At 38.7% G+C, this 27,658-nt stretch overlaps 1 protein-coding gene and 1 long non-coding RNA gene across 2 annotated transcripts; one reads left to right on the forward strand and one right to left on the reverse strand.

The window, feature by feature from the left end:
* Positions 1-17,586, reverse strand: LAPTM4A (lysosomal protein transmembrane 4 alpha). The gene is made up of 7 exons (XM_012787729.3): positions 17,300-17,586; positions 9,030-9,150; positions 5,124-5,200; positions 4,901-5,023; positions 2,121-2,216; positions 1,537-1,635; positions 1-588 (listed from the first exon to the last, which is right to left on the reverse strand). The coding sequence occupies exons 1-7, from the start codon at positions 17,408-17,410 to the stop codon at positions 514-516; spliced, it is 702 nt and encodes a 233-aa protein (XP_012643183.1). The 5' UTR covers positions 17,411-17,586; the 3' UTR covers positions 1-513.
* A 453-nt stretch (positions 17,587-18,039) lies between these two features.
* On the forward strand, positions 18,040-27,387 carry LOC105884039 (uncharacterized). The gene is made up of 2 exons (XR_012918533.1): positions 18,040-18,456; positions 27,170-27,387. It is a non-coding gene; the product is annotated as an uncharacterized LOC105884039 (long non-coding RNA).
* Positions 27,388-27,658: the final 271 nt, after the last annotated feature.

Consider the following 27,658-nt stretch of genomic DNA (forward strand, 5'->3'; position numbering starts at 1 on the left):
TTTACTGTTTAAGGGATTTATTAAAGCGTTTTACCACAAAGATGGAAACATACATGTTAGAAACATGCAACCATTTCATCCACAGTCAAAACGTCATACATTTTTCCTGTTTCCATAGTTGAAAACTTCAGATCTTATATGCAACTCACTCACCCTGAACATTTAATTCATTCTTCCTGAAAGTATCCAGAGCACACTATTATATAAAGAAAGTGCAAAGTTAAAAAAGAAAACGTGGAGAATACCCTCGTTTCCCTTCCCACCCCCAATTAAAGGCAAACAATGGTGCTTTGCTCTCGCTTAACCTAGATTGTCTTCAAAAACTAATAAAATATAAAACAACAAAAAAGACTTAGTAGATGTCAAAAAAGTTCCTTAGTGTTTGAAAATGAATGCTTAAACAAAAGACAATGTATTTTATATCAAAGTCTGAAGAGCCCTGTACTGCAGCATTCCGTAAAATAAACAAGACAAAAAGCTGGTATAGCATTTATTGTCAAAGGCAGAATTTCTTCAGGCAGGTAGATAAGGAGGCGGTGGTTCTTTTTCAGGCATCTTCACAGCCATTTCATAGGTTGGCAAAACATACTGAAGAAAGAAAAAGTATTAGACTTAATTCTCTTTTTAAATACTTTTGGGAATAATTCAAATTTCATATTTTATGCCCTAAATAGGGATATACAAATCTATAAAGAAGAACCAAATAAACTGTTAGCTAAAAAGTTCCTGAGAGTAGATGCCTGAATAACCTGGAACTTTACCCAGATTGCTAGAGATGGATGAGATGGCTGGGAGAGAGGGAACAAGCAGGCAGAATTCTGCTTCTGGACAAACCCCGAGGCTACAAGGATTCTCTGACAGACAGTATGTGCCACTGCTCTCCTGTCATTCCAATGTGACTGATAAAGTACTAGTGCCAATTACATCTCAGGGGTTAAATATTTGCTATCGGAAGCCTCCAATGAGATGCTGGATCCTGAATTTCATCTGAATCTGCTTGTAGTCATGAACTTGTATCATGTGCCTGTAGGGTAACAGGCACACCAATGTGGTGGAGTGGCACTCTAGCCTACAGCAAAAATTTGAGGGCTCCAGGAGGTAGGCCTCCCCAACAGACTCACAGAACCCACTGCATTCATCTCCCCTAGACAGCTCAGCTCCCCATATGGATCATATAGATGCTTTTAAAAAACATCACGAGTTTCAGTCAATGGCACTCTCCTCCAACCCCCCAAAGCCCCAGAAGCTACATGAGCCTAGCATAGCTGTATTCTGTCTTATCTCCCCCACAGACACAACACTTGTGAGAACCACTAATAAACCTAACAACCAAGCTGGATGAGATCAAGTAGTGCAGAGTGCCTATAGCCTCATGTATTCAGGATTTCAACTACGAAATGCTGAATCCTGTGGATTTAAGCTGTTCGTGTCCCATACCACAGTTACAGCACAGAAGATAAAGTCAAGCTCCAAGTTCTTCTCTTGGAACAATCAATAATGGCTAGTGACACTTTACTGGATTAAACAGTAGCTAACCTGAGGAGGTGCTTCAAAGGCAGGGTACACAGCAATCTCTGGCACATTTCTGTTGTTGATGTATTTATAGCAGTTCCAAACACAGTTAATCAGATAAGCCTGAAAGAATACAAACAAAATTTACATCTGCCAGAAACTCAACAGACAGACTGCTCTAAAATGCAGTGGCTTACACAGCATGCCCACATCCTGTCTGTGGATAAGGGAAGTGACCCTATGTGGACCTAACAGTCCAGGCCCTTTCCCTATCCATTCTCATTTAAATGTCACAAATTTTATTACCAACATTTTACAGAGAAACCAGAATTGGGGTTTCAATTCTTCTGGGTTTCTGAACATTCCAAATTAAAACAGATTTCAATACAAATTATGAACCACTTGCAAAAACATAAAGATGTTCCTTATACTTAGGGAAGGATCCCGACACTTCCAACCATTCCTTGGAAACAAGACTAAGGACATTCTCTAGATGCTCTCTCCACTGATGTACCAGAATAAATACTGTCACCAAAAGTCCTCAATCTAGTTTGCCTTATGGACAGTGTCACTCCTACTAGTCCCTAAAGATTTAGTCAGCAACATACCTTAAAAATGATGAATAAGGCAAAGAACACAAGAACAATGAACAGGAGGCAGCTGGAGTCCAATGCCAGGAGGTCATCTTTGTAGGGAAAATCGGGCTATTAAAAAAACACACACATTTACAACTCAGCTGCCGCATTTGCACTTGGTAATAACCTAGAGAGCATTTTAAGAATACAAACAAAGGGCACCAAAGTCAGAAGTGATATTCTAATAAAAATGTATAAAATAGAATTCAAAGTGCTTTTAAGCTTCATCACTATTAATACACGCTATAATCACTTAAAATATACTTGTTTGAAAACCCACAATACTCCTCAGAGTCTAAACTGAGCTCATTTTCTCTTTACTTTTTACTATTTTCCATCTTTCTGGTCTTTGGAAAAACACTATCTCCAGTAAGGGACCCCAGGTTTGTTCCTGGGTCACGGAGTCAGTTAAGTCAGGAGGTGCTGAGTTCTAAGCTCTATAGGCCACTTAGTCCTACATGGGGAAAATTACTTTTCTAAAAGCCAATCACTGGGGTCAACTCTTGACAGGGGCAAAAAGAAGGCACTGCAACATTATGAGGTTTAGGATCAGCTGTATTCATTTAAATATTTATTCAGCCCTGACTGTGTACAAGGCAATGAGTAAGTTCAGAGAGAAGAGCATTATAAATGAAAAATTTAGGATTTAAAAGCAGGCCAGGCCAGGTGTGGTGGCTCACGCCTGTAATCCTAGTACTCTGGGAGGCCAAGGCAGGCGGATTGCTCAAAGTCAGGAGTTCAAAACCAGCCTGAGCAAGAGCGAGACCCCGTCTCTACTAAAAATAGAAAGAAATTAATTGGCCAACTAATATATATAGAAAAAATTAGCCGGGCATGGTGGCGCATGCCTGTAGTCCCAGCTACTTGGGAGGCTGAGGCAGGAGGATCACTTGAGTCCCGGGAGTTTGAGGTTGCTGTGAGCTAGGCTGAAGCCACAGCATTCTAGCCGGGCAACAGAGTGAGACTCTGTCTCAAAAAAAAAAAAAAAAAAAAAAAGCTGGCCAGCACAGGAAGTATCTTACAATCTGAAGAACTAAGTGAATAAAACAGAGGGAATAAAACAATGGGGTCTGCAAAAGGAATAAATTCATTTTGTTGTTCTTTTCTATAAAGCTCATCTAATTGTTTTTTTTTAGCTTATATCTATTTTAGTGGAAATGACAAAGGCCTACATAAGTACATTTTGATAAAAAAAAGCAGCACAAATAGAAATCCCAAAAGACAAAAAAAATAGAAAAAAAGAAAAAGTACCTGCCATACACCACTCACTCCCCAAATCCTAGCCAAATGTCTCCTTAGAAAAAGACTTTTTAGTCTTCATTTGCAAAAAAAAGGACACACACGAAATGGGACTAGCTCATGGGAGTATGCTATGATAGGGATTTTATTCAGAAGGCAGGGAAGCACTTGTGATTTTTCAGCCAGAAATGACATAAGTAGGCTGGGCGAGGGGGCTCATGCCTGTAATCCTAGCACCCTGAGAGGTGGAGGCAGGGGGATGGCTCAAGGTCAGGAGTTCAAGACCAGCCTGAGCAAGAGTAGGACCCCATCTCTACTAAAAATAGAAAGAAATTATCTGGACAACTAAAAATATATTAAAAAAATTAGCTGGGCATGGTGGCACATGCCTGTAGTCCCAGCTACTTGGGAAGCTGAGGCGGGAGGATTGCTTGAGCCCAGAAATTGGAGATTGCTGTGAGCTAGGCTGACGCCACAGCACTCTAGCCCGGGAAAGAGTAAGACTCTGTCTAAAAAAAAAGAAAAAAAAAAAGAAATGACATGAGTAGAAAGCAGTGTTTAAGAAGCTTTGAACCACCACTGCCCCAGCCAACAGGCTCTCCCTGTGTGCCAGCCACCATGGCCATCTGTTAGTTCCCTGACTATACCATGCTCCTGTCTCCAGGTCTCTCTCTTACCTGGAAAGCTGTTTCCCACAGTTTCCCTCTCTTAATTCTTATTCGAAATCCTGAGTATAATCCAAACCTCACTTCCCAACCGAGGTCCAGTACCCATGTGATATGCACTCCCATAGTAGCCCACAATTGCATTTTAGTCTATTTTCTGATTCCTTCACTAGAAATTAAGTTCCACTGACATATCTCTGACCTACCAGAGTGCCCTGAACATAAGAGTAACCAACACGTTTTGAGTAAATGAACAATAAATTTGGTGGTGTGCAAAACAAACTAGGCAGGATATGAGGTAGAGAGAAAAAGTTCTAAAAGATAGTATTTTGGAAATGAACGAAGGTTCATTCCAGCTTTCTGGACCCCATACCTCCCTTCCAGACCACCTGCATGAAGCTTTCCTTGGCCACTTCAGCCCAGAGTGTTCCCTGACCCCTCCATTATATGGCAGCCATCTAAGTTCCTTATTAACTATTGCCGTGTGACAGCTCAAGTGTGTTATCACAGACGTCTCCATATATCCTGACTCCCTAAATATATTGTTTGCTCCCTAAAGACAGGCAAGCTATCTATCTACACCACTCACCAATAGTGCCTAGCACAGCGCTAAAGACAGAGTAGGCACTCAAATAATTATGCCTGTGCTATACTGAAAAACAAAAACTGAGCTACTAGTTCCATGATATTCTTCATCTTTAGGTTCTGATACTGTAGTTAAAAGAGCAGATATAATTACTTTAAGACACTTTAAAAAGTGAGGTCATTAAAAATAGTACCTAAGGCTGACTTGGAACTTTAATATTTTACTTAAAATGAAAAAAGTTTAATTAGTACACACACACTTACTAATTGATCCAGATATTCTTTGATTCTTGGCAAATAAGTGAGAGAACTGATAGCAACCAGGCAACTGAGAACGAAGTCAAAAAGCCGGTAACAGAAGAATGGAATCAGCCAACCCACTTGATACTGTAGAAAAAATAACCACAACATTATATCATTATCTGAAATTACTAAGTACCATTCAGTAATGGTCAAACTCAAAAAGTTGAAAATATAGGATACTTACAGAGATTGCTCCATATACCAGCATTGAACTGATTATAAACATAAGAACAGAGACGGCAAAAAGAACACAGGCATTATCTAAAACAAAAACAAAAATCTAATTAAGCTACTTACAAAACGAAAAGAACAAAACTTTACAAAAAAAAAGTTTTAAAGTTAGCTTAAAAATATTTAAATATTTTCAAAATTGGCTATAAAAAGATCTAAGGTCTAGAGAAAAAAAAATACCTTAGTTTCAGCATTAAGTAATAAACCTTAAGAAATGTATGCAAAGCTCTTATTTGTTAAATTGTTATAATAATCGAATGACATTTGTTTAGGATGACACATGAACCATGCACTCTGCTAGAGACAGGTCCCTAAGCCCTTATGAGTCCAAGAGTCTGAAGATGTGCAAACAGGTAATTATAATCCAATGTTTTGCATGTCACAACAGAGGCACAATTAGCTTTGCCTGGAGATGTAGGAAAAAATACAAACGAAATGACTGACACAAGTTGGGTCTTGTGAGATGACTAGGATTCAACTGGAAGGGAAGGCTGGTATTTGCTTAAAAGACAGATGTAGCGGCCGGGCACGGTGGCTCACGCCTGTAATCCTAGCACTCTGGAGGCCAAGGCGGGAGGATTGCTCGAGGTCAGGAGTTCGAAACCAGCCTGAGCAAGAGTGAGACCCCCATCTCTACTATAAATAGAAAGAAATTAATTGGCCAACTAATACATATAGAAAAAATTAGCTGGGCATGGTGGCGCATGCCTGTAGTCCCAGCTACTCGGGAGGCTGAGGCAGAAGGATTGTTTGAGCCCAGGAGCTTGAGGTTGCTGTGAGCTAGGCTGATGCCACGGCACTCACTCTAGCCTGGACAACAAAGTAAGACTCTGTCTCAAAAAAAAAAAAAAAAAAAAAAAGACAGACATATTAAACTTAGAATGCCATAGGTGCCACCTCTTGCTTTAGATAAAATACAACCTGAAATTCAAAGTTCTCCATTTAGCCCCTCTTCCCCACCATAACATCCCAAACATTAAAACTCACTGCTTCCTTCACCTTGGCTTCTCTGTTACACACAGGTCTATTTTCTTTTTTGTTCCTCTTTCTCAGGTTATTCCAACTCTCCATTAATCCATGTTCACAAATTTCTTCAAAAAACATTCCAGTAATCTCAAATAATACTAAACCACAGGATAGGCATGGTGGCTCATGCCTGTAATCCTAGCACTCTGGGAAGCCAAGGCAGGAGGATCACTCGAGCTCAGGAGGTTGAGACCAGCCTGAGCAAGAGCAAGACCCCGTCTCTACTAAAAACAGAAATTATCTGGACAACTAAAAATATATAGAAAAAATTAGCCGGGCATGGTGGCACATGCCTGTAGTGCCAGCTACTCGGGAGGCTGAGGCAGTAAGATCGCTTGAGCCCAGGAGTTGAGCCCAGGAGTTGCTGTGAGCTAGGCTGATGCTATGTCACTCCAGCCTGGGAAACAGAGTGAGACTCTGTCTCCAAAAAAAAATACTAAACCACACCTCACTTGTTGAGTTTCTTAGCTCAAATCTGTAGTTGATTCTGTGACTCTGGGTAAAGAAATCGAAGGTGTAATCATGATGAACAATTAGAGTAACTGCTGAATATTCACACTATTGGATAAATTTATATATAATCTCATTACTGGGCTATATAAACATCAGTATTTGGCACTAAACTTAGTAAGAATAGCTCTATTTGCTCCAGCATGCGAAATGCTGCTTAAAATAATTCAGATATAAATTAAACAGGATAGGCACTGTCAAACTTGAAAGCCAAATTTGTAATTCAAATAGCCAGCTTTTAAGATTCTATATATGGAAGACTGCATGCTTACTTTGATTTCTTAAAGTATTAAAACAATAAAGTGAAGTTCAAGGTCTTCCCCTGGAACAATAAACAGCAGCAAAAGAGAAGGAAAAATGAAGTGGCAGATTGAAAATCCACTTCTGGAATGACATCAATAAAGCAAACAAAATACAATGGCTAGATGTGCAGATAGAAACCTCAGGTTTCCACCCACCACTACATTGAAGAACCTCCTCTAGGGGTCCCCCTGGTGTTTATGCATTCCCAAAGTGAGTGTAAATAGTTAAGTCCATATTTGAAAAATGGTTTATATATGTTACACAAGTGTTTCATATATACTGACTGCTATATCCTGTTTAAATGATTTAAAATACCTAATCACAAACCACATTATTTAAAATTGGTTATCAGATCAATGATCAGAAATTGACCTGTGGGTCTGTGGGAAAGTCAAATTTTAACTTCCAAAGAAACACAAACTACCATATGACTAAGAACTATGTATTTTTATATTCTCTCAAGAGTAAAGGCTTCAGCACAATTATAAGCAATACAAATGTAATAATGACTACATCTGATTTTCTTACAGCACTTAAAATACTCATGCAATATGCAGTAACTCATGATTTCATCCCTACAGCTCTAGCCACAGGAGCCAGCTTAATAGACTTGCAAGAATCTCGATAACCATCAATCTTTTTTCTAGACCTCGATTTTAGGAGAGACATGACAAGAGAATATGCTGATAGCAGCAAGTTAATTAAAATTTTTACATCTTTAAGTAAAATTTTAAAAATATGAAAAAGTGACTAACAGCTGTTAAAGTCCTATGGACAATGTGTACAATGAATTGTTTGAATTAACAACCAACGCCCCTTTATAAATGTATCATGGAAGGCCATTAATGTAATGAGATTCAAAACTTCATTATAAAAGCTAATAAATCTAAAAACATGAGAATGAAAAACCTATTATATATAATATACACACATTAACTGGGGACATTTTTCTGAAGTGAAATTTAAAATTACACATGTAGAAAGTGCTTGCACTGAAAATCCTAAGGCATAATTTTCTGTTCAAACATATTAAAAGTATCTTACATAACTTATATAAAATCTCAACTAAAACTTTTCTGTACCTGTATTTAAAGATAAAGGATAAAAAAATACTGCTGTCAGGGAATAGGTTTAAAAAGGTAATTTATTGTGAATGTTCCAGTATTACTTTTTTAACCTAATGTCAAATCTCCCTCCCTCTACACAGAAATACATACAGACTTAGGACTGAGCAAAAGACATCACCAAATATTCAATTAATTTGTATTATATATTGTACTATTATATAATAGTCTATTTGCTCCACAAGCAAATCTCCCATCCCAATGACACCTGTCAGATGGCCTCAAGGTTTACAGTTCATTTTCTCTTTCCTGGTACCTGATAGCATTAAGGTACACATTACACATTTCTCAGAAACCTGGTAGTCTATTACATTTTCCGACTAGAAATTATCTACTGTAGTCCTCACTAAGTATCTTTGAAAAACCCATCAAAATAGTTTTCTGCCTCAGCAAGTGGAGTTACTTAAATATAATTTAACTTATGGTAACCTTATTATGCAACTTAACCTTTGGAAATATAACTTAAGCATAATTTAATCAACCCTTCTCTAGATAGCTAGTGTGTGCATATGTGTACATAGAGTCACGCACTGCGTAACATTTTCAGTCAATAAGGGACTGCATATATGATGATGGTCCCACAAGATTATAATAATCTATTCATACTGTACCCTTTCTATGTTTAGACATATTTAGATACACAAATACCACCATAGTTCAACTGCCTGTACTATTCAGAACAGTAACCTGCTATACAGGTTTGTAGCCTAGGAGCAATAGGCTATTCCACACAGCTTGCATGTGCAGTAGGCTATTCCATCTAGGTTTGTGTAAGTATGCTCTATGATGTTCACACAACAATAAAATTGCCTAATGGTGCATATCCTCATTGTTAAGCAATGCATTACTGTATACAAAAATTAGCAGGGGATATTTTCTTTTGAACTAAAACATACCAGCTATTCTCTCAGATGAATAGTAATTACCAATGACTTCATACTGAATATTGACAGCTGGCATGGAGTTTGGATGAGTCACCTCCACTGTCAGCAAAATTGCCATCAATAGGTTCACCACCTGTAAAAGATAACATTCTATCAATTACATTAATACCATCAGGAAGCAGTCTCCAGCACAATCTTTCGATATCTTCCCTTATTTAAAATTGTTTTACTTGAAATAACAAAGATGTAAAATAGTAGGAGACTACCTGAGATAAAACAATATGTGAATACCACTATGAAAATAGTTTTAAAATAAATATTTCATAAAGTTAAAGTATAAACTTAATATTAACCAGTTCAGAGATAAGATGCCTGACCTTGTGTTAAACCAAAACACTAGAATAAAATGGCACAAAAATTAAAACTAAGGAATCATTACAAATTGTTCATGTTCAGAGTCACATATTTATTCACATACCAATCTCAGCAACTCAGGGTTTGAATAAGCTACAGTTCATCTAATATATTTATCCATCAGATGCCTGAAACCCCTCCACAGCACTTCCCCCACCAGTAATGGAGAACTATTTCTTCCTGAGCTAGACTCAATGCTTAAAAGACTTACCTTCTGAAATAATGTGCTCCCACTTCTAAGTAAGTTCTCCGCTAATATCTGATGGTAGCCTCCAAATATTATCTTTCCTAGAATAAACATTCAGATTCCCAAACCATTCCTCTAACTAGCATGTTTTCCGGCTACCTATTTCCCCCTTGCTCTCCTCTTTACACATACTCCACTTTGATGGACATGTAATATTATTAAAATGAGGTAAGATCAGCCAGGTCAGAACACAATGGGACCTCAGTTCTCAGATGCTAGCTAATAAATTTCATGCAACCTGAAATTGCACTGGCTTTATAAATTTTTTGAATGTCACATGAGAGTAACTCCCTAAAACACCTTGTTCTTTTCCACACTTGATCCTGCTAAGCTATCACCTATATTTCTACAGCTGGATTCAGAGCCCCAAGCATAGGCATTAATATATTTGTAATTGAATTTTATCTTATTTTATTCCTGCCTGTCAAGATTTTCTATTTCTCTCAGCTTCCTGCATTTGAAAATATGATCAGCATGTAATCAGTATCTCCATCTAAGTCACTAACAAAAGAATACAAAGCAGAGGACAAAGCTCCCAGAGGCTGCCCCTTCCCATTAATCAGCAACTTTTGAATAAAATTATTTATCTGGTCCAAAGAAACATCTTGCCAAAATCCCATTAAAATATATGGTGAATTTTCCTAGTCTACCAGAGTTGTAAGTCCAATTATAAAGGAAATTAGTTATGCCTATAGTTGCTGGCCAATTCCTGCAGTATCCCCAGAGGCACCACTGCCTTTAAGTATTGAGAAACAGTCCTGTTAATCTTACCTAGGATTGGAGTTAGCCTTCCCTATCTAAAGTTCACAGAATTTGTCCTCCTCCCTTTTGTGTAAATCTGAACATTTGACACTTCCAAGGGCTATTATATCCTTATCAACACAAACAAACTCTATCATGCACTTCTCTTCTGTTCCACCCTGAATGATAAATAACACACAGGAAACGCATTTTCTTTTTATCATTTGAAGTCATTTCACACACACAAACACAAATGAAGTCATTTCACAAACATTCTCTAGACAAGCAGACCTCGTCTTCTAGTTAGGTGATCTAAACAGTATCACAGTAGCAAATTAAGACTCAACCAATATTTATTGAGAATATATCATATGAATGTATATTTACATATTACTTCACTTATTCCTCACAACCTGTGAAGTAAATATTACCAAAGCCCATTTGCAGAAGGGAGAACTTAGGTTCAGTAATGCTACATAACTTGGGTTAAGTTTGCTGACGTGAGAGAGGGGAAAACTGATTTACAAATATGGTTTTTAAGACATCCTGCTTCTCAGCAGTACATGATTACTTAAAACCCCTTTCCCATGACTCTTGCTTTGAGGTCTTTTCGAAAGAAACCATTATCTAAAGCTACAAAATGTTTATACTTTAAATAAATATGTTCAGCAGCATGCCTTTTTCCTTACATTGTCCAAAGGCAAAGTACTTTGTTCTTCAACTCTTGAGGACACTTGCAAGGGACAATTCTATTTGCAAGGTGGATCTCCAGCTGAAGGCTGATTTTTTGTTGCCCACTTTGCTGCAGTGCGTTCTGGCTAGTGTGTGTGGTGAATAAGTATGAGCTAAAACAATTACATAAGTTAATTACTGAACAATCAGATACATCTACTGAAACATTTTATGTTCTGTGTATGGAAATTGGTTTGTCAAGAAAAACATGCAGACCCAATTAATAAGTGAAGGACATGACATGCCAAAAATATTTAGGGAGTTTCAATTTTCCCTTCTTAAGTATTTTTATCACAGGTAGGATTTGTAAAAATCTTTTTTCTTCTCTTGCATGGATACGTCACAGACTCATCCACTATTATGTTCCTCCAGTACTACTGACGCTTCGAATTTCATTTCACAGGTCATACCCCTGAATATTAACAAAATAAATCATAGGTCTAATCAAAAGGACCAAAAAATTGTAAAATTTCAGTGCTACTTCACCAAAAGCTCAGCTTCTCAAATCTTCATTGAGTTATATTTCATTAGGCCACTATACTTCATTAGAACCCCAACTTATATTTTAAAGCATTAGACTGGAAAACCCACCCTTGTGATCTTAAGAGATTCACCATTGAGCTCATACAGAGGCTCTGGTTACTTACTTCTGATTACAGTTGACAATTCTACTAAGGTACATGTTTAATGTTTCAAAAAACACATAAAATTAACGTAATAGTCTTACAATATAAAATTTCTCTGAAAATATCCAACTATGTACAAGCTTCCAAATATTTATTCCTGATTCGTTTTTTTACTTCACTGAATTCAGTAAAGATAGTTAACAAAAAATGTAATTTAACACAATGACTACCACGTGAGTGAGTTGTATTTAACTTAGACTAGTTTTGAGCCCTGGGCCTTGTGAAGCAAAACCCTGCAGTTGATTCCTGAAAATCTTTCTTGTTGATGCTCTTATTGTTACAATATTAACAACTTAATTCTAAAAACGTGGATTGTGTTGCACATAACTGATATACAGGAAACAATAAAAAATAACAAATTAGAAAGGATTGTTTTGTTTTAATAAAACACCGTGGCCCCAGGGAAATTTTTTTCTTCTAGTGTGGTAGGCCAAGGTGGCACACACCTATAATCCCAGCTACTTGGAAAGCTGAGGTGGGAGGATCACCTGAGCTCCAGAGTTTGAGGACAGACTGGGCAATATGGTGAGACCTTGTCTTGAAAAGAAAAGAAAGGAGAGGGGAGAGAAGGAAACAATGATTAACTTCTAAACCTAGTAACAGGAAGAGGTAAAGACTGCAGCAGATGTGTTAAGAGCACGGGCAATGAACACACCACCCAATGTGGGAGTAGTACTGTAAATCGAACAGGTCAAACCACGTGGTCTGTATTGTTTTTGAAAGTCTTGTACACATCTTATATACGTAAACAACAATAAGAAAACGTGTTAGATTTTACTTATTACAAAGGAACAGTATTAGATCCATGGAAGCATTCAGCCTGGGGAGGGAAATTTCCCTTTGTTTTCTCATTTCATAGCCGCACCTATCCCAAGAGACTCTTTTAAAAAAATTATCCTTCAGTTTTCTCACAGTTTATTTTGCCCATACCCAGTATCTGCTGAGACCATAATCAAAAGAGTGTTTGGTTCAGGGCATCCCTAAATGGGTTCACACAGAAGGCACCCACAAGGCACCCAATGCACAAAACTAAGCAGAGAACTGGCATCTTATAAAGATCAAAACTATCTTAAATTTTCTTAAATATATATGTAAGTTTTTGTTGTTTACTGTTGTGTGCAATTAAAACTGAGTATTCCTACTATTTTTTGGACAATTCATTCAATAAATGTCTAATGAACACCTCAAATGCTCCAGGAAGTTAGCCACCATGTACACTTTACAAAGTAAGATATCACCCTCCTCTCTCAAGGAGGACATCTTGTTATGGGGAGAAAAATATAAAAGATGATAATACTAATGTGTAATAAGTAATATTTAATAAATTAGCATATACAAGAGATATGAAGACACTTTTCCAGGTGCGTGCACAGTGAGGAAAACAGATCCCTCTGGCTAGGAAGGAAAGCTTCACCATGAAAACATTTGAGCAAACCATGAAAAAATTATCTGGAATTGGCAAAATGCTGTTACTAGTTGAAGCTGGGTGATGAGTAAAAGGGAGATTTTGATACTATTTCACTCCTTTCATATGAAAATTTTCTTAATAAAGTTTTTAGAAAGTGACTTGGAGGAAGAACAGTATTTTGGGGAGAAGGAATACATATGCAAAGGCACAGAAGCACAAAACAATGTATTTGAGAATGGAAACTTACTTTGAATATAAACAAGCAATACTTATGGAAGTCAGGGTGGAGGCTGGAAAGAAATCAAGCTTCAGAAAACCTCTGTTCGATTCTCTCCCAGCTACCTAACTCTGGACTATTTACAGTTGAGACACTCATGAAAATTTAGCCATACATTAAGTCAATGACCTAAAATTATTACAAATGGTCAAAATGTATTCTTTCAGTACACCATTAACCATAGAAGGATATCTCCTGCAGTGGACTTTTAAGTCCATTTTCAATCATTCAGTAAACATTTGGACTTATACTTCATCAGAAACATAAAATCATTTGGCTTCAAATTCTTCAATAAATTAGAGAAAACAATTTCAAGAATGCTAGAAATTAAGCTTGAGCTCATTCTGGAATTTCTTATTAACCAGGTATTAAACCAGGCATGCTTCTTGCAAATCTAACATGCCAAAGGCTAACACTTCATGGCTGGTACCTCTGGTGCATACAATAACCAATCTGGCTTCCACCATATTCCACAGCACTATTTAATACCATACACTTGGCCGGCACGGTGGTTCACGCCTGTAATCCTAGCTCTCTGGGAGGCCAAGGCAGGCAGATTGCTCAAGGTCAGGAGTTCGAAACCAGCCTGAGCAAGAGCGAGACCCCGTCTCTACTATACATAGAAAGAAATTAATTGGCCAACTAAAAATTATATATATAGAGAGAAAAAAAATTAGCCAGGCATGGTGGCACATGCCTGTAGTCCCAGCTACTCGGGAGGCTGAGGCAGAAGGATTGCTTGAGCCCAAGAGTTTGAGGTTGCTGTGAGCTAGGCTGACGCCATGGCAGTCACTCTAGCCTGGGCAACAAAGTGAGACTCTGTCTTAAAAACAAAAAACAAACAAAAAAAACCCCATACATTTAATATTTTAGTAAACTGTTACAATCATCTTAACACAAGACCAGTACAAGCAATGGATAGAAAGCAATGACACTGTATCAGATACAGTCACTGACAGTGTCTGGGCCTAGGAAGGAGAGCTGCACCTCCAAGTTCCAAACAGCACAGGGGGAATCATAATGTCAGAAGACTGGCCCAGGTAACCTAAAGAGAACCATAAGTGTTTTCCCACACAGAGAAGTATTGCCTCACCAGGAATCAAGGAAGAAAGAACCCTGACAAGTAGTTAGGGAGGGAAGTGCCATTCTACCTTACTCACCCCATGTTATTTCTCTAACTAAAGAAGCTTCTGGCAACAAAATGCAGTTTGGGCAAGTCTTCTTTGTTAAAAGGTATTATACTACATTTTGGTTTAGGCGGTCTTGTTTTCTTAGTGTTACATGTCTCCTCAATTAGGAAGAAATCGTGTCTTTATAGTGCCATTGAATTGAAGCTAGACTTTGAAAGCCTCCAGTAATGTTGTAATAAACAAAACCAATGGTCTTTTCCTAGTACTTAAACTGATATTACTGATCACCTTGTCCTTCTCCCTTGTCACTGTCATTTTTACATCTGTGTCCCAAAGTTCTTCGTAATACAAGGAACATTTGAGTCTGCCAAGTGGCAGGTAACAGGAATGCAGAAAAGACATTTCTGTCATTTGTCATTGAAGACAAATGACACACGGCTCCTGTGATTTACTCCTTTTGTATGTCCACCAAAGTCTTTCACACTGTGGATGGTCAATAAATCTCTAAATTGACTTAAGACTGATTGATTGATTTAAGCAGCTTATAATGTTCTACACTAACCTGAAAAGTCCATGCAATTCAACAGCTATGGCATCTTTTTAAAATTATGAAACTAAAGCAGGGACTTCAGAGAGATATGTGAACCATGTTCGCATGAAGTGCGTCAAGTGGGAAACAGATGTAAACTCCTTACTCCCTATTTTGTAAGAATGTCCACACTGTAGTTTTCTCTGTGTTTTGAGTTTCCTGTTTATAATTCCCACTTTATCCTGCTATTCTTTTCATTTTCAAGCTGAGCCCACAGTATAAAAAAATCTGCCTGGGAGAGACTGGAAAGGAATGCAGCCAACTACATTTGGATGGCTGAAATAGGAACGGTGGTTATTTTCTTCTCCAGGAGTTAGAAATCCTTTGTTCAGTGAAAGGAGGGAAGGCTCTAAGAAGAAACAGGAAGTTTGCAGGAAAGAATGCCAGGCTTATGGACCCTTCTTTTCTAAGTAGGAGGGAGGGCCTTCTTCTGGGGGTGAAGAAGGCAGGGTTGATTAAGAGGTTCCAAGAACCTTAAAGATTTGAATTATTCATTTAGGGGAATGGCAGACAGAGCTAAGGATAAACAAAAGACATTAAAACCCAGCCCTTTTGTAAAATGTAGCTGAAATCAAACAAAGTTAAATGTAGCTTATAGTCATTAACTAAACAAAGTCCAGTTTTACGATTAGTTAAAATATAGAACAGAGAAGAGTTTCTGAGGGAAAACATGATATAATTATACCAATACGATGACATTTCTGAATATGAAAGTATAGGAAAATGAAAATAAACTCAGGACCAACAAACAAACTCACATTCAGGTTTTGCTGTTTTAAAAAGTACATCAAAAAAGTGAGACTGTAAAAAACAACAAGGTAATCAGGAATAATGTGGAGATCAGGTGGTTCCCTGGGGGTCGGCCATGAAACACTATCTGCGTCACTTAAGATGGTTCTCATCTGGAGTTTGTCCAAATGGTTACTAATGACTTCAAGACACGGGGTGGGGAAGTAACAAATGCAAAGAAAGGAAAGAGTGTCTGAGATAAACCTCTCCTCTCTTTTGCAGTTCACTTAAGTACCAGAAATTGCACAATATCACTAATGTCACTCCCATACACACACACACACACACACAATCAGAAGGTCATTAGAGAAAGTAGCCAAATCAACAATATATGGGGTTTATCACAGCTTCAGTAAAAGTCATAATAACCTAAACCTACTAAACAGAATCACATATTTAGAAGCCACAAATCAGCTTCAATGTGTACGTATACTGGAAATGGTGGTTAGGAAAAAAAAAATCACCAAAGTACTATTGGTTACTAGTGAACCAACTTAGTTTTGTAAATCACACAGATCTGGAGCCCAGGAAATACCAGCATATGTGGCCAGAATAGAGTAGGTCCTCTACAAAGGTCTCTTAAAAAACAGAGCGGGTCTCATACAAAAAGCATCTAATGGGCAGGGAGGGGGTTGCACCAGGGAAAAAGCTGATCAAATGTAAATCCTGGCAATTGGTATTGCCCTCAAGCGAATCTTTAGACTCCCAACAGAGGCCTTTCCGCCTACTACAACATAAACACGTAACAAAACCAGATCCAGGAAACACAGCAACTGGGTTACAGCTGGATCTTTCGCTTTCCCATCAAGAAAGACAATGTCGAAACTAGGCTGCCATTTATCAAGGTCCGCTCCTAATTGTTTCGTTAGAGGAAAAAATTCCAGGGAGCACCGCTGGGAGGAAGGGAGAGGCAGTCTTTCAGAATGCAGAAATACAAAATGAGCCAAAACTGGGTAATTGCCAGAAATTTCCACCAAATCCTAGTACCCTCGGTCCCTTCGTTCACAACGCCTCGCCTCACCCAAGCCCGCTTTTCTCTCCAAATTCTTGCCAAAGAACAATCTTCCCATTCTTGCCCACACCCGACTTCGGTTCCTGAACAAATCTCCTTCCTCAAAGTCCCTGGACATCCTCCAGAGCTACAGCGCCCTAAAAAAGATGCGCCACTCCATGTCCCCGCCCCCCCAGCACCCCATTTTCAGTCCTCCCCAATATCAAACCGGGCTCCCCGACTTCCCGCACATGCGCACTACCCGCTCCGGCCCTTACCATGTACCAGGTCCCCAGGATGATCGTCCCGGTGCGGACATGGCAACAGCCGCAGCACCGGGTGCTGTAGAACCGGTCGCTGCGGCTCCGCTTGAAAGTCATTGATACCATTGGGAATCTCGCAGGCCTCCTTCGTGGCCTGGCCCTTCGCAAACGCTTTCCGCCTAGCGGTCGAACCCAGACAGCTCTGTCACGGCCCCCAAAACCAAACCTTCAAGCCCGCCCCCAGCCCGGGCTCTGCCAGCTCCTTCGCAACTGCGCACTGAGCGCCGAGCTCTGCTCTCGCGAGACTTCGGCTTGCCCCTCCCTTCCTCTACACACGCCAATGGAGAACGGAAAGCGGGACGGACCTGGCTCCTGATTGGAAAATCTTGGCGATTGACAAGCCCTCAGACCCAATCAGAAGTGCAATTCGCCTAAACGCTGTTCGGTCTCCACCTATGATTTGAGGTCAAGGGCTGGCTCATGGGCCTAGGGTGGTTTGGGATGAGGAGGGCCGGGAAGTTCACCATCCTCGAGATAAAATCGGCAAAATATAGAGGCATTTAATGGGAAGGAGAGAAACGAGGTGGAGTGGCAGGCAGGCAGCGGGTACGAGGGACTTTTCTGAGCGATGTCTTTGCCACGTACTGCTTAGGAGGCGTCACGGGCTGCTCACGTGACCTTTGTGCGCAGCTCGATTATTGGGCAGGCCGGGGCGGTGCCTTGTGGAGGGGCAGGGCTTACCCTGCTGGAGCTGTCCTGGGCCCTGTGGTGGAAATTGGTGGCTCCCCAGGGGAAACGATTAGATTTCCACCCTTCCTCCCTCTAAAGCCTGCTTTGTGGGTGCTGAGATATGCCATCTGACCCTGCCAGAGGCGAAAGGGTTAAGGAAAATGAAAGCAAGATAAAGTAGAGGAACTGCTTAGTAGCTAGGTTTTTACGCATACTAAGAGTGATTTTTGTAGGGAAAAATTGTGAAACACATTGAAATGGAGCAAATGGTTCCGGGGTGTCTTCAGTGAAAAAGCAACCATAGTCTGGCACACCTTTCCGGGTATTCTGCTGCTATGGGAGCTCCCCACCTTTGTGGTGGTCTATACAACTCTGTGGTCTGCTGCCCTGGACTTCATATTGAACCTTATCCCTCCTGGGAAAAAGCCATTTTGCATCGTTTTGTAAGTTCATTCCCCATTCCTGATTCAACAGTATAAGTGGGTGCTTTAAATTCTCCTTAGGACTGGTTCTGACGTCTTACTGGTTCCCTCATTAATTAATGAGTAAATCTTGGACATTGACCCTACAAACTATGTCTGGGAGGAGATATCCAGGCCACACTAAAGGATGAGATATGGCAATTTAACTCATAATGCATTATGACATTTCTCCACTTATACAGGGAGTAGATTATACTAAACTCCCCCAAGCACCCAACAATTACATAGCCCTTAGTGTGTCCTAGGCACTGATCCAATCGCTTTATTTTTAATCATTTCATCCTCACAACTGTGTGAGGTAGTACTTTTATATTAGTTAATGCCACAAAGAAATTAATTACACGTCCAGGATTACAAGGCTAGTGTCAGAACTGAGATTGAAACCTACTGTGCCAATGGTGTCCACTTTGCTGCAATTGGAATCACCTGATGATCTTCAATAACCGCTGATGCCTGGTTACTATCCCCAGACATTCTAATTTAATTGGTATGGGTATGGACTTTGGAATTTTTAAAAGCTCTCCAGGTGATTCTAATGTGTAGCACTGTTACTGTCTTGATATAAAACATGGTAGACAAAAATATATACAATACAATAAAAAAGAATAAAAAAAGTAAGATGGGGAAAATTATCTGATTTCTCTAAAAACCAAAGTCAATTCTAAATCAGGTATACCTAACATTGCGTCAGATCAGTTCTTAAGTTCTACTTTCGCTGTACTGAGACTACCTCGGGCATGGGGCCAGGGAAGTGTGAATTACTAGGAAGCATACTTAACTGGATTAGAGGGGGGTAAATATGATTACAGAGTTTTGTTTAGATAATTTTGATGTAATATACAGACCATATTTTTGGAGAAGATTGTAAGGTACTATTAGCAATACAGTCTGTCCTTTTTTGTGGAGGAGAAAGTAAATATTTTTAGGAGAAACTAACTTGGAAAAACACACACACACGAAAGAAATTAGGGTGAGTTTAAAGCTCTTCAGCTAACATAGTTGAATCTGTTTTTTCTCTTTTAACTAAATGCTCGTCTGTTTGCATTACTTCAGCACATTTTTATTGAGGTCTATAATATTTCATGAGATGAGGTTACAAGGATGAAAAAGACAGATATTATACCTTCCCTGGAGTTTGTGTGAGCTAAAGGGGAAAATGGACCAGGTGTGGTGGCTCACGCCTGTAATCCTAGCACTCTGGGAGGCCAAGGCAGGCAGATTGCTCAAGGTCAGGAGTTCAAAACCAGCCTGAGCAAGAGCGAAACCCCGTCTCTACTAAAAACAAAAATTATCTAGACAACTAAAAATATATAGAAAAAATTAGCCGGGCATGGTGGCACATGCCTGTAGTCCCAGCTACTCGGGAGGCTGAGGCAGCAGGATTGCTTGAGCCCAGGAGTTTGAGGTTGCTGTGAGCTAGGCTGATGCCATGGCACTCACTCTAACCTGGGCAACAAAGCAAGACTCTATCTCAAAAAATAAATAAATAAATAAATAAATAAAGGGGGAAATGTCAGTGAGAATTTTCAGTCTTCACCCCACCACGAACAGCATCTATATGTCAACTATTCCTTAGAGCTAGACATTCTTTCCCAGCTTCTGATTAACCACCCACTCTGTTTGTCCATGTACTTCTCTGGCAGCTCCTTCTCATTCTGCTTTGCAATTCTCTCTTCTGCTGTCCATCCCTTAAATATTGGTGTTTTTCAGGGCTCAGTATAAGGCTCCTTTCTTTTGGCATGTTACCTTCTCCCAATTGTCACTTATTTGCAAGATGATTCTTCCATAAATATCACCAGTCCAGGTCTCACTCCTCACCTTCAGTCTCATATTAAGCCTTTCAACAGTGCTTACTATATAGTGAGCACTCAGTATTAGCTACAGTTCATTTGGAATTTAAGTGGTGTGTGGTAGGGATCTAACTAGCTCTGGATAGACTGTTTAAATTATATCAGTGTCTTAAAAAAGATTTCTTAAGTCTAGTGTAAGCTTTCCTATAGATTTTTATAAGCCTATCTCTACCCATTGCTATTCTCACCCCAACTGATACTGTTTCATTGTTCATTGCATGCTATTTTAATTTGACCTTCCACACTATAGTTTATGGTTAAAATGTGTTTTTGTATGTTATCCTTTTTTATCAAATTTAATCATAGCATTCTTGGAGAAGATAATTTTTAAAAACTTCTACCAAGGAAAGTCCAATGGGTAAAAAACACATTTATGGCAGATGAGTGAATCTATAATAGTGTTTTCATGACTTCCAAGAAATGAAAGGATTTGTGAAAAATCAATTTAAAGCCCTATGAAACTCCTCATTATACTGTCTCATCAGTTGTGAGGCATCTGGAAAATACTGATAGAATATTCAAGTAGTCTGTTTCTCCCTCCACTCCCATTCCACCTCCCCATTCATGAGGCACAAATAGTTTGGGTTAAAAAAAATGCTCCTAAATAAAATAGAATCCAGGTGCTATTCTTTAATGTTTGACTGAAATATTTTAAAAAGGTCCCCTTTTCATATGTTCAAATGACATCCCTAAACATCTCTTCAAATGGCTCTTTATAAATTCTTGCTGTCATGTAGATTTTTTAAAAGTCAAGCTTGGCACCCTTTATGGTTTTCTTGAAATGTTTGCCTTTTAATCACACAGGATGGAGTCCTCGAGGCAACACAATCCTACATACATGGCTGGATTTCATAAATTACAACCATCTTTACAGATATAATTTAGCTGCTTGCCTAAAGCCTGTGTTCCAATAAAATTGTTATTTCCTTGTAAGTTAATGTGAATAGTACTTAATGAATTTATTATATCCCTGAAAGAAGCTTAACAGAGAAAAAGAAATCTTGAACTTTTCTTGCTTGACAGAGAAGTTTATTAGCAGAAATCAGTAGAACATTATACTATGTTATAAATCAGTTTGCTTCTTCCCCCCATCAAAAAATTGAGCTTTAGAATAAGAAACAGCACTGAAGGAGAAGAAGAAGGGGAAGGAGAAGAAAAAGAAAAAGAAATAAAGGCAAACAACAGTGAAGATTAATCACTATCAAATTGAATGATATGTTTATTATCTAAAAATATCACACGAATTCTTAAGAAAAATGACAAATCACAACCAGGAACAAAACTTCCCAAGAAACAGGAGAAAATAATTCAAAGAAATAAATATAAATGAAAAATGATTTCATTCATTTTATTAAATGAATATAATTTTAAAAAGAAAAGATAATATCCTGTTCTGGTGAGGTTATCACAAAATGGATAATTTTATATATAGCTGGTGAAATTGTGAATTGGTACAACCATTTTGGAAAATGCTTTGATGATACCTATTAAGAGCCATGACAAATTCACATTATCTAAAATAGTACAGGTTAAGCATTCCTAATCCAAAAATCTGAAATCTTAAATGCTCCAAAATCTGAAATTTCCAGAGGTAGAAAATTCCACACCTGACACCTGTGCTTTATGATGGTTCTGTGTGTAAAATTGTTAAAAATATTGTATAAAATTACCTTCAGGGTACATGTGTGTGAAATATAAGTGGATTTCATGTTTAGACTTGGGTCTCATCCTCAAGGTTATCTCATGTATATGCAAATATTTCAAAATCCAAAAATATCCAAAATCTGAAACATTTATGGCCCCAATTTAGATGAGGGATAATATGTAATGCTATTTCTAAGCATCTATTCTCAGAGAAAAGTCTAAAAAAATGAGAAAAGGATCTGCAGAGAGAAGAGAACTTGCCAGGGTCATTAGAAGTCAGCCTCCTGGGGATTGAGGAAGGGTGGAGAGCAGATCTGGAAAGGCCAACAGAGACTATCCAGCACCTCTAATCCAAGAGGGCCCAGATTATAATCCTGGTGTCATAGTAGCTCAGCTATCGTGCACCTTCACCACCTAAAGAAGAATATGAAGGAGGTGGAAGGAAGCAAATAAGACTTCTGAATTCCTGGAGTTGACATTACCATGTACTATAGTTGGGTGTTTGTCCTGCAAACCTCATGTTGAAATTTGATCCCAATGCTGGAGTTGGGGCTTACTGGGAAGTGTTTGAGTCATGGGAATTGATCCCTCATGAACAGATTAGTGCCCTCCATGAGTGAGGGGGGTGAGTAGGTTCTCACTCTATTAGTTCCCACAAAAGCTAGTTGTAAAAAGAGCCTGGCACCTGCCCTCCCTCTCTGGCTTCCTGTCTCACCATGTGATCTCTTCACATGCCAACTCCCCTTCACCTTCCACCATGAGTAGGAGCAGGCTGAGGCCCTCACCAGAAGCCAAGCAGATGCCAGTACCATGCTTCTTATATAGCCTGAAGAATCATGAGCCAAATAAACCTCTTTTCTTTATAAATTACCAAGCTTCAGGTATTCCTTTATTGCAACACTAAATGGACTGAGACACAAAGTAACTGAAGGGACCCATTAAAGAATTTTAAGCTGGGGAGTGATGTTGTGATCATAATTTTTTTTTTTTTTTTTTTTTTGCTTGTTTTGGAAAGATCGCTTTGGACGCAGCAAGGAAGAAGCACATTGAAAAGTAGATGAACCAGTGGTAACTAATTTAGCAGAGTCCTGAGAGTAAAAGCCTAAACTGACAGTGGACAAAAGCAGAGAATCAACTCATTCTAAGTGACAGACTCGCAAAACTAATTGTGTGCTTTCTATATATCTTTTTCTCAATCATCAGAAGATATGTTCCATCAAAATGAAAGGAAGCCATAAACAAGGAAGATGTGGAATGCAGAAAACAGGAGATCCAACCACGTGAGATGTGGATGAAGGCTCCAGAGGATGATAAAGAGAGATCTCAGTATGAAAATTGTGCATTAGGTGTAGAAGTCAGCCACTCCAGAGTGGAGCACTGACTCAAGAGAAAAACATGTTGAGTGTTATCATCATTTCTGCCTTCTGTAATTCATCAGGGTTTTTATCCTGACAAAGCTACTTGAGGATGTACTCCACCAAAACAAAGGAGAATATCAAGAGGAAGGCGTGAGAACCAGAAAATGGGGAATCAAACTTAGGAGACAAGGGAATTATGTAGGATGATAGGAAAAGGAAGTCTCAGGATGACAACTGTAGGCCTAGAAAGAAGAGAATGAAGGTATACAGGAGGTAAAGCAGCAAGAAAAAAATCAGAACTAATGGATTACCTAATGGGACAGATCTGGCCAAAAAGTTGTAATGAAAGGCATTAGAAAAGTGTGACAAAACTTAGCAAGCATGCACAAAGAAAACTAAACAAATGCATAAACAAGGCAATTATTATTATTATTATTTGTATATACATATATATTTTGAGACAGAGTCTCACTTTGTTGCCCAGGCTAGAGTGAGTACCGTGGCATCAGCCTAGCTCACAGCAACCTCAAACTCCTGGGCTTAAGCATTCCTTCTGCCTCAGCTTCCCAAGTAGCTGGGACTACAGGCTTGCGCCACCATGCCCGGCTAATTTTTTCTATATATATTAGTTGGCCAATTAATGTCTTTCTATGTATAGTAGAGATGGGGTCTTGCTCTTGCTCAGGCTGGTTTCGAACTCCTGATCTCGAGCAATCCACCCGCCTCGGCCTCCCAGAGTTCTAGGATTACAGGCATGAGCCACTGCACCTGGCCAGCAAGGCAATTATTATAAGTGCAAGAAAAGCAAAAAATTGAAAAAGAAATGTAATCAGAGTATCCCATAATGTTTAGCTGTGAATAATAACTACATAGGCATAATCAAATAAATACTGAATATTGAATATTTTGCAAACATTGAAATATTTATGTTTTGAGAGGGCCTGGGAGGAGAAGGGGTTCAGATGACAGTGAAAGAGTGATCAATCTTCATCCACTACAATGGAGGCCAGCAGATAATGTCAAATTTGTTTTATAGTATTATGGAAAATAGTATGGCAGTTTCCCAAAAATCTAAAAATAGAACTATCATATGACCCAGTAATCCCACTATTGGGTATTTATCCAAAGGAAAGGAAATTAGCATATTGAGGAGATACCTGTACCCCCATGTTTATTTCAGCTCTATTGACAATAGCTAAGATATAGAATCAACATAAATGTCCATTAAGAGATGAATGGATGAAGAAAATGTGGTACATATACACAATGGAATGCTATTTAGCCATAAAAAAGAATGAAATCCTGTCATTTGATGAGCCTAGAGGACATTATTTTAAGCGAGATAAATCAGGCACAGAAAGATAAATACCACGTGTTCTTATTCATATGTGGGAGCTAAAAAAAAATTGAGCTCATTGAAGTCGAGTGTAGAATAGAGGTTATCAGATGTTGGAAAGGGTAGGAGGGAGAGGAGGGTAGAGACAGGCCAGTTAACAGACAGAAAAGTACTGTACAGCTAGGTAAGATCAATAAGTTCTAGCATTCTATGTCACTGTGGACTGAATATGGTTAACAACAATTTAGTGTCTATTTTCAAAAAGCTAGAAGAGCGGATTTTGAATGTTCACAACACAAAGAAGTGATAAACGTTTGAGGTGATGGAAATGCTAGCTTCCCTGATTTGATCATTACCTATTGCATACATGTATCAAAATATGACTCTGTATTCCATAAATATGTGCAATTATCACATGTCAACTAAAAAGGAAAAAAGTTGATTGATGAAAATACAACATAAATGTCTATTGTTTAAAAATATGGAACTGTGTATATGCCAGGGAAAAAATACTGAAAGCATTGTATCAGTCAGCATATGCTGTGTAACAAACTACCACAAAATTTAGTGGTTTCAAACAAAAAGCAGTTCTTATTTCTTATAATTCTGTGGACACTAAACTGGGCATTTCTTCTGGTTTCGGCCATTTCAGCTGAACTGTTGTCAGCCAGTGAACTTATTAATAGCTGAAGCTGGGTAATCTAGAACATTCTTATATGTCTGGTGGTTGGTTCTGTGTCAGCTGGGGTGATGGCAATGAGTGTTTATTATCAATGTGTGTTTCATCCTCTGGCAGGCTGGCCCAGGCTCTTTCATAAGAGTGGTTGCAGGGTTTGCAAGAGGACCATGAAAAGGCAAGCCCAACATACTAGCCCTTTTCAAGCATTTGTTTTGCTTTGCTAAAGTTCCATTGGCCAAACCTGTCTAAGCCCAGGTTCAAGGGATGAAAAACTAGACTCTTACCTCTCTTACCTCTTAATGGTGGAAGGTGTACAGCCACATTACAAAGGGAGGTGAATACAGGAATGGGAAGAATGCATGGCCATCAGCATCAAAAAAAAAAGGAAGTAGGAAAAGGACTAGGGGAAGTGGGGAAAGAGAATGAGGGAGCTTAGAGGGATAGGGGAGGAAACACTGGATTTGATTATAAGCCTTTTATTAATAGTACTGTTTTGCTTTTAAAAACTATATGCATGTATTAATTTGATAAAAATAAGATTAATTTAGAATAAAGGGCATAGTGACCAATAGTGTCAGATTCTTAGAAGTATCAGGTAAGAAAAAGGTTGGATTTGGCAACCCCCAACCTTGGTTGGGTTATGAGACCCTGAGGGTTATGAGACCAGGTTCAGTGGAACAGCAGTGCTAGAATAAATAGACTGAAGTGAAAGATGAGAAATGCACAGAGGGGAAACGTTTTTTTACAAGAAACAAGGCTATAAAATGAGGGAGGTGCTAGTTTGATACCCAGCATGCCAAACCCACAAACCCAGACTGAGATCCATCTGTCTGTCTGTCCTTCCATCCATCCATCCTCTATCTTTGCTTCTGTCTTTCTCACTTTGTTTTTCTAATGATCATCTCAGGGATTGGTTCAAAATGGCAATTTCTTTTTCTTTCTTTTCTTTTCTTTTTTTTTTTTTTTTTTTGAGACAGAGTTTCCCTTCATTACCCTTGCTAAAGTGCAGTGGCATCATAGTAGCTCACAGCAACCTCAAACTCCTGGGCTCAAGCGATTCTCTTGCCTCAGCCTCCCTAGTAGCTGTGACTACAGGCACTCACCACAACACCTGGCTAATTTTTCTATTTTTTAGTAGAGACAGGGTGTCCTCTTGCTCAGGCTGGTCTTGAACTCCTGAGTTCAAGCAATCCTCCCACCTCGGTGTCCCAGAGTACTGGGATTACAGGCATGAGCCACCATGCCCAGCCAAAATAGCAATATCTTACATAAACACTAGGCTCGGTGTTCCTAAGTCAATCATCAAAGTCAGAGAGTCACAAAGTGTGGTGGTTCACTGACCCCTACACATCCCCAAGACCCATTCAGAGGGCCTGTGGATTCAGAATTATATCCATAATAATATATTACTTGCCTTTTTCATTGTGTTGACATTTTCACTGATCAAACTGAGTCAAACAGGGTCACCATAGCATGAATCAAGACAGTGGCACCAAATTGTACTTGTAATCACTATATTCTTCACTGGTGCATACAAGCAGTTTAAAAAATGCCATTTAGGTTAATAATGTTCTTGATGAACAAAAAATTGTTTATATTAACCCTTGGGGACACATCTCTTTAATATTCTGTGTAATGAAATGAGAATTGCATATAAAACACTTTTGCTGCATACGGAAGTACAATGGTTCTCTCTAGGAAAAGCACTTCTGCAATTGTTTGACTTGTGAACTGAACTAGCTGAGTTTTACATGGAGCACCATTTTTCCTTGAAAAAATGACCAACAGACAAATATTAATATTTCAGATACAAGTATTTGGCAGTCATTTTCTTGAAAATGAATGCGGTGAGCCTGCGCCTTTAAGGAAACCAACTGGAGTGATAAAATCAGAGCCTTCAAGAGGAAAATTAGAATTTTGGAAGAACTCATATCTACTACCATGAACTTGACAGTAGTAATTAAAGATTTTTGTGACAGGATCGGAGGTGAAATAAACAAATGTGAATTTTTTGTTGTTATATAATGCTGTTACATTTGACTACCTGCCTAACTAAGTGAACCAACATCTGCTAAATAACCAATGCATAATGTTACAAAATCAAGCAAAAGAGCCAGTCAAATGCAAGAGAAACTAGTGATTTTTAACAGCACAGTATGAAAAGTTCATTGATATGATTTCAGATTTCACATTGCAACTGATCTTTAAGGAATTACTAGGTACTATGCTTTGGTGTAGAATCAAAGAATAGCCAGACTTATCTAAAAAGGCTCTTAAAATATTCCTCACTTTTCCA

The sequence above is a fragment of the Microcebus murinus genome, chromosome 3, assembly GCF_040939455.1.
Source record: "Microcebus murinus isolate Inina chromosome 3, M.murinus_Inina_mat1.0, whole genome shotgun sequence".
Lineage (NCBI taxonomy): Eukaryota > Metazoa > Chordata > Mammalia > Primates > Cheirogaleidae > Microcebus > Microcebus murinus.